The following is a 13,956-nucleotide window of genomic DNA, read 5'->3' on the forward strand; positions in this document are numbered from 1 at the left end:
TGGAAAATTATTCCACAATTAAAAGAAATGAGCTATCAAGCCATACAGAGAAACAGAGGAACCTTAAATGCATAAGTGCTAAGTGAAAGAAATCAGTCTGAAAAGGCTACATACTATGTGATTCCAACTATATGACACTGTGGCAAAGGTAAAACTATAGAGACAGTAAAAATATCAGGAGTCGGGATTGGGGGGGCAAAGGGATGAATGGGCAGAGCACAGGCGATGTTTAGGGCAGTGCAACAATTCAGTATGATGCTGTCATGGTGGATACATGGCATTATGCATTTGGCAAAATCAGTAGACCTGTACAACACAAAGGGTGAACACCAGTTTCAACTATGGACATTAGTTAACAATAACGGATCAATATTGGTTCATCAGTTGTAACAGATGTACCGGACGAATGCAAGATGTTAATAATAGGAGAAACTGGTAGGGAGAAGGAGGTATATGGAACTCTCTCTATTTCCTGCTTAATTTTTCTATAAACCTAAACTTGTTCTAAAAAATAAATTATTTAAAAAAAATTTACAACCACAAAGGAATATCACCTCATGCCTGTTAGAATGGCATTGTTGGGCTTCCCTGGTGGCACAGTGGTTAAGAATCTGCCTGCCAATGCAGGGGACACAGGTTCAAGCCCTGGTCCAGGAAAATCCCACGTGCTGTGGAGCAGCTAAGCCCATGTGCCACAACTACTGAGCCTGCGCTCTAGAGCCCGCGAGCCACAACTACTGAGCCCGTGTGCCACAACTACTGAAGCCCACACGCCTAGAGCCTGTGCTCCTCAACAAGAGAAGCCACTGCAATGAGAAGCCCGTGCACCACAACGAAGAGTAGCCCGCGCTCGCCGCAACTAGGGAAAACCCGCGTGCAGCAACAAAGACCCAACGCAGCCAAAAAAATAAATATAAATAAAATAAATTAAAAAAATATGTATGTATAGAATGGCATTGTCAGAAAGATAAAAAATAACAAGTGTTGACAAGGATGTGGAGAGAAGGGAACGCTTGTGCACTGTTGGTAGGAATGTAAATTGTTACAGCCACTATGAAAAACACTATGGAAATTTCTCAAAAAATTAAAAATAGAATTGTCATATGATCCAGCGATTCCACTTCTGGGTATTTATCTGAAGAAAATGAAAACACTAACTTGAAAAGACATTTGCACCCCCCGTGTTCACTGCATTATTTACAGTAGCCAAGACATGGCAACAACATGTCCGTTGACCAATGAATGGATGAAGAAGTTGTGGTATATATGTATACAATGGAACATATTCAGCCATAAAAAAAAGAATGAAATCTTGCTATTTGCAACAGCATGGGTAGAACTTGTGGACATTTACGCTAAGTGAAATAAGTTAGAGAAAGATAAATATCATATGATCTCACTTGTATGTGGAATCTTAAAAGAAAAAAAAGCTCATAAATAAGAGAAAAGATTGGTGGTTTCCAGAAATGGGGGGTGAGGGCTGCGTAGGGGGTGGGTGAAATGGGTGAGGGAAGTCAAAAGGTACAAACTTCCAGTTATAAAATATGTCACCCTGGGGATGTAATGTACAGTATGGTGACTATAGTGAATAATACTAATAATACTGTACGAGGGATGGTACCTGCAAACTACAGTTGAATTTGAAATAATTGCAAACACAAAAACCAGTTACACCTTGGGATTAGGTTCAGAAGTAAAGAAATGGTTTTAAATCTTGCTCCATTAAGGATTCTTTTACAGGCCTAGGAATTTCATTGCCACCATGTAAAGCCGCATTTCTAGGGTAAAATGAAATACTTAGTTCCAAATAACCAAATTACACATGAATTTGCAATTTTCAATTCATAATTGAAAATTTGTTTATCTCTCTACAACTTAGCTAATTTGAATGAAAAAAGTAAGTCTGTGAAATCACATGATGTTTCTGTACATTTTAATCCTTAAGCTATGAGCAGAATGAATTGAGATCTGTAACCAATAAGGAAGCCATGACTGAAAGGTGAGATTATAGATAGATAGATAGATATGTAAAGATGCACACACAGAGATATATAATACTAAGTTTCTTGTATGCTTTTTCTAAAATGTTGGCATGTTCTGTATGTAACATTCTGTTTTTGATCTAGTTGGATAAAAGAGAAACAGATCAGAAGAGGGAGGTTTACTCCCATCTGAGTGACTAGTAGCCAAAACTCTTAGAAACCTGTCACATTGCCCGTGTGAGACTCTGCTAGAATGGGCTGTATTAGTTTGCTAGGGCTGCTGTAACAAAATATCGCAAATCGAGTGGTTTAAACAACAAAAATTTGTCTCAATCCTCAAGGCTAGAATTTGGTATCAGGGTTGGTATCTTCTGAGAGCTGTGAGGAAGAATCTCTTCCATGCCTCTCTCCTAGCTTCTGGCGGCTGCTGTCAATCGCTCCAATCTCTGCCTTCATCTTCACATGGCATTCTTTCCTTTTGTATAAGGACATCAGTCATATTGGATTAGGAACCCCCCCCAACCAGTAGGACCACATCTTGACTAATTATTTCTGCAACAGTGCTACTTTCAATAAGGTCACATTCTGAGTTAAAGGGGATAAGACTTCAACATACGAATTTTGGTGGGACAGTATTCAGCCTACAATGTGGGACAAATGAGGAGAGATTCATATTTGGAAACAAGGGGAAGGCTAGCAGTGGCCTGGGAAGAGACGAGCCCTCAGCAGAAGAGAAAGGAGCTAACAGACCCTGGATCTGTCCCACACCCTCCAGAGCTCTGCCACTACGTAAGGGTCCTCAAACCCAAACCCATGATGGCAGTGGAAGTGGCTGGAGCCATCACTGCCTCAGGCCTGCAGTTGTTGACCCTGTGTGAGGGGCAGGAAAGATGACCAGGAGGGGTGAAAATAAGGAAGTGATGGAACTTGAGAGTCAGGAATTTAGATGCAGTAAGAGGGATGCGTACCTACAAACAAGTTAAATTGAAATAAATGCCATCACAAAAGGCTGTGACCATTCGGATTAAAGGAATAGTAAGGAACTTGAGGCATTACTATTTTCACAGGCCTAAGATATCAATTACTGCCATGTAAAGTCTCATGTTTAATGAAAATGACATACCAGGTTCAATTTAGTGTTATATACGTGAGTTTTTTAAAGATCAACAAGTTCATAAGTATATAGTAATTGTAGCCATTTAAATGACAAAAATCAAGTCAGTCAATTACATGTGGTGTCTGACCATGTACCTTTTAAACGCTTTAGCCCATACCTGAATGAATTGATTGATATCAGAAACATGAGGAAGCCACCAGCAAAATATGAGATATAAAGGAATAAAGATATATATATAATTAATATATTATACATATGCATATACATATTTCTATCAACACAAACACACACATGCTCACACACAGACAGACAACACAGAGAGAGATTGAAATTTGTGAAATTTACTCTAAGGAGCATTCATGGAAATAAGAGTGTGTTTGACACTGTTTCTAAGTCGAGTCACAGTAGGATCTGTAGGTAACTCTATCTGCTGTGGGTCCAGTTGGAAAAAAGAGGAGCAAGTCATTAAAAGGGATGCTTCTTTCTCTAAGTGTGCTACCACTACTTACAGGCCCAAGATAATCATTACCACCTTATATAAGGCCTCATTTCTAATAAAAATGACATAGCAGGCTCAGTTTTGTGATATATACATGAATTTTTAAAGATCAACCAGTTCAAAAGTTGTAGAGTAGCTATTTGAATGTAGCTATTGAATGAAAAAAAGTAAGTCTAGAATTACGTGTGGTGTGTGAACCATGTATCTTCTCAATCTTTTAGCACTGCCCTGAATGAATTGACATCAGAAACCTATAAGGATGGCAACAATGAAACGTGAGATATAAATGAATGTTAAATATGTTTTTTATGTACATGTATGCACATATATTTATATACTCTTATCAATATGAACACACAAACACATATATAAACACATACCATGGAAGAAAAAGAGGTGCAATTTTCAAATTCATTCTTAGGAGTATCCATGACAATACAGTGTCTTTGACATTCATATTAAATCTTCTCACTGTAACACCTGTTAGTAACTTTCTATCTTTTTTGGATCTAGTTGGATAAAAGAGGAACAGGTCGTAAGAGGAATCCTTCCTCCTCCTAATACTACTGGCGAATTCCTGAGTCATGAACTTTTCTGATAGGTCAAAACATTTATTACAAATGTATATAGAATCATTTCTGGGAAAAATGAGATATCAGATTCCAAATAACTGATTTACATGTGAATTTTCTAAGAGCCAACCAGTTTATAAGTTCAAGGGTAATTATAGCCCACCTGAACTAAAAAAGTAAAAGTCTAGAAGTCTTGTGGTATCTTATTTTGTCTGTTTTTAATCCTTTAGCACTGCCCCGAGTGAATGGACAGCAGCGTCCTCTGAAGGACTGTCCAATGCAAAGTGAGCTATGATGAATAAATATGTATGTAATATGTACACACACACATCTGTGCATAATATACATATACAGAGAGATTGAGATTTGGATGTTCACCTTTAGGAACAGCCATGGGAATACAGAATTCCCTCGATACTGTTTCTAAAGTCCTCTCCTGGTAAGGTTCTATATGTAACATTCTTTGTCTTTTGAACTGAGGTAGGAAAAGGATGAACAGGCCATAAAGGAGGTCTTCTTAATCCTAGTATTTGTCACCTTTGGTTGCTGTGAGTGACACTCTGCTAGGCTGGGTAAGGGAGGAGAGAAACTTTTTTGGAGCAAGGAGGAATTGGCCGTGGGCAGGGAGCAGAGGAGGCTTCAGCCAAAGGATGGAGCTCGTAGAACCCAGATCGTCCATGACCCTCCAGAGCTTTTCACCATGTGAAGCTGGTACCACAAACCCTCATCACATGGAGGGGCCCTGACTCAGGCCTGCAGTTACTCTGCAGTGTCTGAGGGCCAGGAAAGACAACCATGATAGGGTGGGAGTCCGAGCATGATGAAGGGACTTGAGAAGCAGGAAATTATGTGGAGGAAGAGGGATGTGTACTTGCAAATTGAAGTTGAACTTGAAATGAATGCCGCGCCAGAAGGCTGCTCTACATTGGGTCAGATTCAGTAGTAAAGAACTGTACTTAACTCTTGAGTCATTAACTTTTTTTTTTCTTTTTTTTTAAAATTTAATTTTATTTATTTTTTTACACAACAGGTTCTTATTAGTCATCCATTTTATACACATCAGTGTATACATGTCAATCCCAATCGCCCAGTTCATCACACCACCACCACCCCACCCCCCGGCCACTTTGCCCCCTTGGTGTCCATACGTTTGTTCTCTACATACATCTGTGTCTCTATTTCTGCCCTGCAAACCGGTTCATCTGTACCATTTTTCTAGGTTCCACATATATGTGTTAATATAAGATATTTGTTTTTCTCTTTCTGACTTACTTCACTCTGTATGACAGTCTCTAGATCCATCCACGTCTCTACAAATGACCCAATTTCGTTCCTTTTTATGGCTGAGTAATATTCCATTGTATATATGTACCACATCTTCTTTATCCATTCATCTGTCAATGGGCATTTAGGTTGCTTCCATGACCTGGCTATTGTAAATAGCACAGCAATGAACATTGGAGTGCACATGTCTTTTTGAATTATGGTTTTCTCTGGGTATATGCCCAGTAGTGGGATTGCTGGGTCATATGGTAATTCTATTTTTAGTTTTTTAAGGAACCTCCATACTGTTCTCCATAGTGGCTGTATCAATTTACATTCCCACCAACAGTGCAAGAGAGTTCCCTTTTCTCCACACCCTCTCCAGCATTTGTTGTTTGTAGATTTTCTGATGATGCCCATTCTAACTGGTGTGAGGTGATACCTCACTGTGGTTTTGATTTGCATTTCTCTAATAACTAGTGATGTTGAGCAGCTTTTCATGTGCTTCTTGCCCATCTGTATGTCCTCTTTGGAGAAATGTCTATTTAGGTCTTCTGACCATTTTTGGATTGGGTTGTTTGTTTTTTTAGTATTGAGCTGCATGAGCTGTTTATATATTTTGGAGATTTAATCCTTTGTCCACTGATTCATTTGCACATATTTTTTTCCCATTCTGAGGGTTGTCTTTTCGTCTTGTTTGTAGTTTCCTTTGCTTTGCAAAAGATTTTAAGTTTCATTAGGTCCCATTTGTTTATTTTTGTTTTTATTTCCATTACTCTAGGAGGTGGATCAAAAAAGGTCTTGCTGTGATTTATGTCTAAGAGTGTTCTTCCTATGTTTTCCTCTAAGAGTTTTATAGTGTCTGGTCTTACATTTAGGTCTCTAATCCATTTTGAGTTTATTTTTGTGTGTGGTGTTAGGGAGTGTTCTAATTTCATTCTTTTACATGTAGCTGTCCAGTTCTCCTAGCACCACTTATTGAAGACTGTCTTTTCTCCATTGTATATCCTTGCCTCCTTTGTCATAGATTAGTTGACCATAGGTGCATGGGTTTATCTCTGGGCTTTCTATCCTGTTCCATTTATCTATGTTTCTGTTTTTGTGCCAGTACCATATTGTCTTGATTACTGTAGCTTTGTAGTATAGTCTGAAGTCAGGGAGTCTGATTCCTCCAGCTCTGTTTTTTTCCCTCAAGACTGCTTTGTCTATTCGGGGTCTTTTGTGTCTCCATACAAATTTTAAGATTTTTTTGTTCTAGTTCTGTAAAAAATGCCATTGGTAATTTGATAGGGATTGCATTGAATCTGTAGATTGCTTTGGGTATTATAGTCATTTTCACAATATTCATTCTTCCAATCCAAGAACATGGTATATCTCTCCACCTGTTGGTATCATCTTTAATTTCTTTCATCAGTGTCTTATAGTTTTCTGCATACAGGTCTTTTGTCTCCCTAGGTATTTTATTCTTTTTGTTGCAGTGGTAAATGGGAGTGTTTCCTTAATTTCTCTTTCAGATTTTTCATCATTAGTGTATAGGAATGCAAGAGATTTCTGTGCATTAATTTTGTATCCTGCAACTTTGCCAAATTCATTGATTAGCTCTAGTAGTTTTCTGGTGGCATCTTTAGGATTCTCTATGTATAGTATCATGTCATCTGAAAACAGTGACAGTTTTACTTCTTCTTTTCCAATTTGGATTCCTTTTATTTCTTTTTCTTCTCTGATGGCTGTGGCTAGGACTTCCAAAACTATGTTGAATTATAGTGGCGAGAGTGGACATCCTTGTCTTATTCCTGATCTGAGAGGAAATGCTTTCAGTTTTTCACCATTGAGCATGATGTTTGCTGTGGGTTTGTCATATATGGCCCTTATTATGTTGAGGTAGGTTCCCTCTATGCCCACTTTCTGGAGAATTTTTATCATAAATGGGTGTGGAATTTTGTCAAAAGCTTTTTCTGCATCTGTTGAGATTATCATATGGTTTTTATCCTTTAGTTTGTTAATATGGTGTATCACACTGATTGATTTGCATATATTGAAGAATCCTTGCATCCCTGGGATAAATCCCACTTGATTATGGTGTATGATCCTTTTAATGTGTTGTTGGATTCTGTTTGCTAGTATTTTGTTGAGGAGCTTTGCATCTATATTCATCAGTGATATGGTCTGTAATTTTCTTTTTTTGTAGTGTCTTTGTCTGGTTTTGGTATCAGGGTGATGGTGGCCTCATAGAATGAGTTTGGGAGTGTTCCTTCCTCTGCAATTTTTTGGAAGAGTTTGAGAAGGATGGGTGTTAGCTCTTCTCTAAATGTTTGATAGAATTCACCTGTGAAGCCATCTAGTCATGGACTTTTGTTTGTTGGAAGATTTTTAATCACAGTTTCAATTTCATTACTTGTGATTGGTCTGTTCATATTTTCTGTTTCTTCCTGGTTCAGTCTTGGAAGGTTATACCTTTCTAAGAATTTGTCCATTTCTTCCAGGTTGTCCATTTTATTGGCATAGAGTTGCTTGTAGTAGTCTCTTAGGATGCTTTGTATTTCTGCGTTGTCTGTTGTAACTTCTCCTTTTTCATTTCTCATTTTATTGATTTGAGTCCTCTCCCTCTTTTTCTTGATGAGTCTGGCTAATGGTTTATCAATTTTGTTTGTCATCTCAAAGAACCATCTTTTAGTTTTATTGATCTTTGCTATTGTTTTCTTTGTTTCTATTTCTGCTCTGATCTTTATGATTTCTTTCCTTCTGCTAACTTTGGGTTTTGTTTGTTCTTCTTTCTCTAGTTCCTTTAGGTGTAAGGTTAGATTGTTTATTTGAGATTTTTCTTGTTTCTTGAGGTAGGCTTGTATAGCTATAAACTTCCCTCTTAGAACTGCTTTTGCCGCATCCCATAGGTTTTGGATCATCGTGTTTTCATTGTCATTTGTCTCTAGGTATTTTTTGATTTCGTCTTTGATTTCTTCAGTGATCTCTTGGTTATTTAGTAACATATTGTTTAGCCTCCATGTGTTTGTGCTTTTTACGTTTTTTTTCCCCATAATTAATTTCTAATCTCCTAGCGTTATGGTCAGAAAAGATGCTTGATATGATATCAATTTTCTTAAATTTACTGAGGCTTGATTTGTGACCCAAGATGTGATCTATCCTGTAGAATGTTCCGTGCGCACTTGAGAAGAAAGTGTAATCTGCTGTTTTTGGATGGAATGTCCTATAAATATCAATTAAATCTGTCTGGTCTGTTGTGTCATTGAAAGCTTGTGTTTCCTTGCTAATTTTCTGTTTGGATGATCTGTCCATTGGTGTAAGTGAGGTGTTAAGGTCCCCCACTATTATTGTGTTCCTGTCAATTTCCTCTTTTATAGCTGTTAGCAGTTGCCTTATGTATTGAGGTGCTCCTATGTTGGGTGCATATATATTTATAATTGTTATATCTTACTCTTGGATTGATCCCTTGATCATTATGTAGTGTCCTTCCTTGTCTCTTGTAACATTCTTTATTTTAAAGTCTATTTTATCTGATATGAGTATTGCTACTCCAGCTTTCTTTTGATTCCCATTTGCATGGAATATCTTTTTCCGTCCCCTCACTTTCAGTCTGAATGTGTCCCTAGGTCTGAAGTGGGTCTCTTGTAGACAGCATATATATGGATGTTGTTTTTGTATCTATTCAGCAAGACTGTGTCTTTTGGTTGGAGAATTTAATCCATTCACATTTAAGGTAATTATCGATATGTATGTTCCTATGACCATTTTCTTAATTGTTTTGGGTTTGTTTTTGTAGGTTTTTTCCTTCTCTTGTGTTTTCTGCCTAGAGAAGTTCCTTTAGCATTTGTTGTAGAGCTGGTTTGCTGGTGCTGAATTCTCTTAGCTTTTGCTTGTCTGTAAAGCTTTGGATTTCTCTATTGAATCTGAATGAGATCCTTGCTGGGTAGAGTAATCTTGGTTGTAGGTTCTTCCCTTTCATCACTTTAAGTATATCATGCCACTCCCTTCTGGCTTGTAGAGTTTCTGCTGAGAAAACAGCTGTTAACCTTATGGGAGTTCCCTTGTATGTTATTTGTCGTTTTTCCCTTGCTGCTTTCAGTAAATTTTCTTTGTCTTTAATTTTTGTCAATTTGATTACTACATGTCTCAGTGTGTTTCTCCTTGGGTTTATCCTGTATGGGACTCTCTGCGCTTCCTGGACTTGGGTGGCTATTTCCTTTCCCATGTTAGGGAAGTTTTCGACTATAATCTCTTCAAATATTTTCTCGGGTCCTTTCTCTCTCTCTTCTCCTTCTGGGACCTCTATAATGCTAATGTTGTTGGGTTTATTGTTGTCCCAGAGGTCTCTTAGGCTGTCTTCATTTTTTTTCATTCTTTTTTCTTTATTCTGTTCCGCAGCAGTGAATTCCACCGTTCTGTCTTCCAGGTCACTTATCTGTTCTTCTGCCTCAGTTATTCTGCTATTGATTCCTTCTAGTGTATTTTTCATTTCAGTTATTGTGTTGTTCATCTCTGTTTGTTTGTTCTTTAATTCTTCTAGATCTTTGTTAAACATTTCTTGCATCTTCTCGATCTTTGCCTCCATTCTTTTTCCGAGGTCCTGGATCATCTTCACTATCATTATTCTGAATTCTTTTTCTGGAAGGCTGCCTATCTCCACTTCATTTAGTTGTTTTTCTGGAGTTTTATCTTGTTCCTTCATCTGGTACGTAGCCCTGTGCCTTTTCATCTTGTTTATCTTTCTGTGAATGTGGTTTTTGTCCACAGGCTGCAGTATTGTCGTTCTTCTTACTTCTGCTGTCTGCCCTCTGGTGGATGAGGCTATCTAAGAGGCTTGTGCAAGTTTCCTGATGGGAGGGACTGGTGGTAGGTAGAGCTGGCTTTTGGTTTCTGGGCAGAGCTCAGTAAAACTTTAATCCACTTGTCTGCTGATGCATGGGGCTGGGTTCCCTCCCTGTTGGTTGTTTGGCCTCAGGCGACCCAACACTGGAGCCTACCCGGGCTCTTTGATGGGGCTAATGGCAGACTCTGGGAGGGCTCATGCCTAGGAGTGCTTCCCAGAACTTCTGCTGCCAGTGTCCTTGTCCTCACGGTGACACACAGCCACCCATCGCCTCTGCAGGAGACCCTCCAACACTAGCAGGTATGTCTGCTTCAGTCTCCTATGGGGTCACTGTTCCTTCTCCTGAGTCCCAATGAGCAAACTACTTTGTGTGTGCCCTCCAAGAGTGGAGTCTCTGTCTCCCCCAGTCCTGTCAACATCCTACAATCAAATCCCGCTAACCTTCAAAGCCTGATTCTCTAGGAATTCCTCCTCCCGTTGCCTGACCCCCAGATTGGGAAGCCTGACGTGGGGCTCAGAACCTTCACTCCAGCGGGTGGACTTCTGTGGTGTAATTGTTCTCCAGTTTGTGAGTCACCCACCCAGCAGTTATGGGATTTGATTTTATTGTGATTGCGCCCCTCCTACCATCTCATTGTGGCTTCTCCTTTGTCTTTGGATGTGGGGTATCTTTTTTGGTGAGTTCCAGTGTCTTCCTTTCGATGATTGTTCAGCAGTTAGTTGTGATTCTGGTGTTCTCACAAGAGGGAGTGAGAGCACGTCCTTCTACTCCACCATCTTGAACCAATCTTGAGTCATTAACTTTTTTGGTGGGTCAAAAATATTCATTACAATGTATGTAGAATCATTTCTAGGAAAAATGAGATATCAGGTTCCAGATAACTGATTTACATGTGAATTTCCTAAGCGCCAACCAGTTTATAAGCTTAAGCGTAATAGTAGCAGGGAATTCTCTGGCGGTCCAGTGGTTAGGACAGCACGCTCTCACTGCTGAGGGCCCGGGTTCAATCCCTGTTTGGGGAACTAAGATCCCACAGGATGTGCAGTGCAGCCAAAAAAAAAAAAAAAAGTAATTATAGCTAATTTGAACTAAAAATGTAAAAGTACATACATAACATACATAGAGAAATTAAGATTTGGGATGTTCACCCTTAGGGGCACCCATGGGAATATAGAGTTCCCTTGATACTGTTTCTAACGTCCTCTCGTGGTAAGATTCTATGTGGAATAGTTTTTGTCTTATGAATTGAGGTAGAAAAAGAGGCACAAGACATAGAGGGAGTCTTCTTACTCCCAGTCTTGACTCTCAGTTACTGGCAGCCAAACTCTCGGGAAACTGTCAGATTGCCTGTGTATGAGACTCTCCTGGAGTGGATGTGCGGAAGATGAAAGCCGTCTGGAGCAAGGAGAATAATAATAAATTGTATCAGCTACCATGTGAGGCCAATAACCCAAATCCAGACCCATGTTCACATCAGATGGAGCCCCTGACTCGGGCCTGTAGTTACGTGACCCTATGTCAGGGGCAGGAAAGACGAGCATGCTTCCTATGGAGCACAGACGTGGTCAGGAAGTTAGATTGGTCAAGAAAGTTGGGTACCTACAACCTGAAGTTGAATTTGAAATAAATTCCACCCCAAAAGGTTGTTACACATTGGATCAGATTCAGTAGTAAAGAACTGTACTTCAATCTTGAGTCATTACCTTTTTGACAAGTTTAAGATATTCATTACAAATACATAAAGCCTCATTTCTGGGGAAAGTGACCTACCAGGTTTCAAGCAATCGATTTACATGTCAGTTTTTAAAGGGTCATCTAGTTTATAAGTGAAAGCAGGGTGTCTGACTGTGCCTTTTTAATCCTTTAGCACTGCTTTGAGTGAATTGACAACAGGAAGACCTGATGGACCCACCACTAATACGTGAGATAGAAATAAAGATAGAGAGATGTCAACAACAACAAAAAATATGTATATAAATGCAGAGAGAGAGAGCATGTGAGAGTGAGAGAAACAGAGAGAGGAAAGGGGAGAGGGGTTGATTATATTTGGGAGGTTCATTTTTAGGAGTATTCATGACATAACAGAGTGTCTTTGACATTGTTTCTAAATCTTTTTACTGTAGCCTATGTAAGTATGTTTCTTTCTTTCTTTTTGTATCTAGTTGGATAAAACAGAAACAGGTCATAAGAGGGATGCTTCTTACTCATCTGTTTATCACTCTTAGATGCAGCCAAAACCCCTAGGGAAACTATCCAAATGGTTGTGTTTGAGGCTCTACTAAAATGGGCCAAGAAAGGAGAGAAACTTATTTTGCAAGGAGAAAGTTGTAGTCCTGAAGGGGTTCAGGAGTCAAGAAATGTCTATAAACTTGATTCATGACATATTTCCCCCCCCCAGGACTAAGATTTTCATTACAAATGTATAAAGCCTCACTTACAGGGGAAAATGAAATACCAGGTTTTAAATAACTGATTAGAATGTTATTTTTAAGACAACTAGGTTATAAATTGTAGAGCAATTGTAGCTAATGTGCATTTAAAAATAAGTCTAGGGAGACCTGACGTCTTACCATGTGCATTTATAATCCTTTAGCTATGACCAGAGCCAGGTGGAAAAAGTAACTTGTGTTGAACCCTTCGATGAAAGGTGAGATATAAATATATATAGATAGTGTAAGGGGGGATGTTGAGATTTGTGAAATTTATTCTGGGGAGCATCTACGGCAATACAGAGTTTCTTCCATGCTTTATCTAAGGGTTTTGTTTGTTTGTTTGTTTTGCCAGCCTCAATATGTTACTTTCTTTCTTTTTTGGATCTATTTGGGGGAAAAAAAAGAACAGGTCATAAAAGGGAGTGTTCTTACCCCTAGTCTCTTTGTTACACTTAGTTAGGAGCAGCCACTGTCTGATACTTTCCCTTAGGAATGTATCAGATTGCCCATGCATGGGCCAAGAGAGGATAGAATCATATTAGGAGTTAAGAGAAGGTCTCAGTGGCTGGAGAGCAGAGGGGAACCCTCAGCAGAAAAAAATGGATCTGATAGACCCTGGATGTGTCCCTCACCTTCCAGAGCTCTGCCACCATGTGAGGCTGGTGCCCCAAACCCAAACCCACCATCACATTGGAGGGAGCCCCTGCCTTGTCTTGACCCTGTCTGAAGGGCAGGAAAGACATCTATGATTTGTGAAGGGTTACTAGGTGGTGTAGGGACTTGAGGAGGCAGAAAATTATAGGGCAAGTGAGATGAGTACCTACAAACTCAAGCTGAATTTGAAGTAAATTTTATCACAAAATGGTGTTACACTTGGGGATTAGGTTCAGGAGTAAAGAAATGTACATAAATTTGATTTATTAAGTTTTCCCACAGGACTAAGATTTTTATTACCAATATATAAAGTTCATTTCTACAGAAAAATTAAATACCAGGTTTTAAATAACTGATTAGAATGTTATTTTTAGGGCAACTAAATTATAAATTGCAGAGTAATTATAGCTAATTGCATTTAAAAATAAATCTTTAAGACACACGGAGTCTTACTATGTACATTTTAATCCTTTAGCCCTGACTCATGTGAATCGAGAGGCAGAGATGAAAGGTGAGATATAAATATAGAAAGAGGGGAAAAGGGAGGCTATTAAGATTTGTGAAATCCAATAAGTTATGGAGTCCTTGTCTCAGGCAGTTATTTGAAACCT

General features: G+C 38.9%; 1 protein-coding gene across 4 annotated transcripts in view; it reads left to right on the top strand.

Moving 5' to 3' along the window:
* TPTE2 (transmembrane phosphoinositide 3-phosphatase and tensin homolog 2) overlaps nt 1-13,956 on the top strand; it is a 96,944-nt gene that overhangs the window by 22,641 nt on the left and 60,347 nt on the right. The window contains exons 1-3 of one of the 4 annotated variants that reach the window (XM_082435027.1): nt 12,135-12,180; nt 12,853-12,906; nt 13,821-13,856. Coding sequence is in view for 1 of the 4 variants with exons in the window: in XM_082435024.1 (XP_082291150.1) it covers nt 12,853-12,906; nt 13,821-13,856 (90 nt within the window). In the remaining 3 variants the exon portion in view is untranslated. Of the gene's footprint in view, nt 1-12,099; nt 12,907-13,820; nt 13,857-13,956 lie in introns of those variants that run through there. The other 3 variants (XM_082435024.1, XM_082435026.1, XM_082435025.1) reach the window with 3 other exon arrangements.

Source organism: Balaenoptera physalus (assembly GCF_965194825.1).
Source record: "Balaenoptera physalus genome assembly, chromosome: 18".
NCBI classification, from domain to species: Eukaryota; Metazoa; Chordata; class Mammalia; order Artiodactyla; family Balaenopteridae; genus Balaenoptera; species Balaenoptera physalus.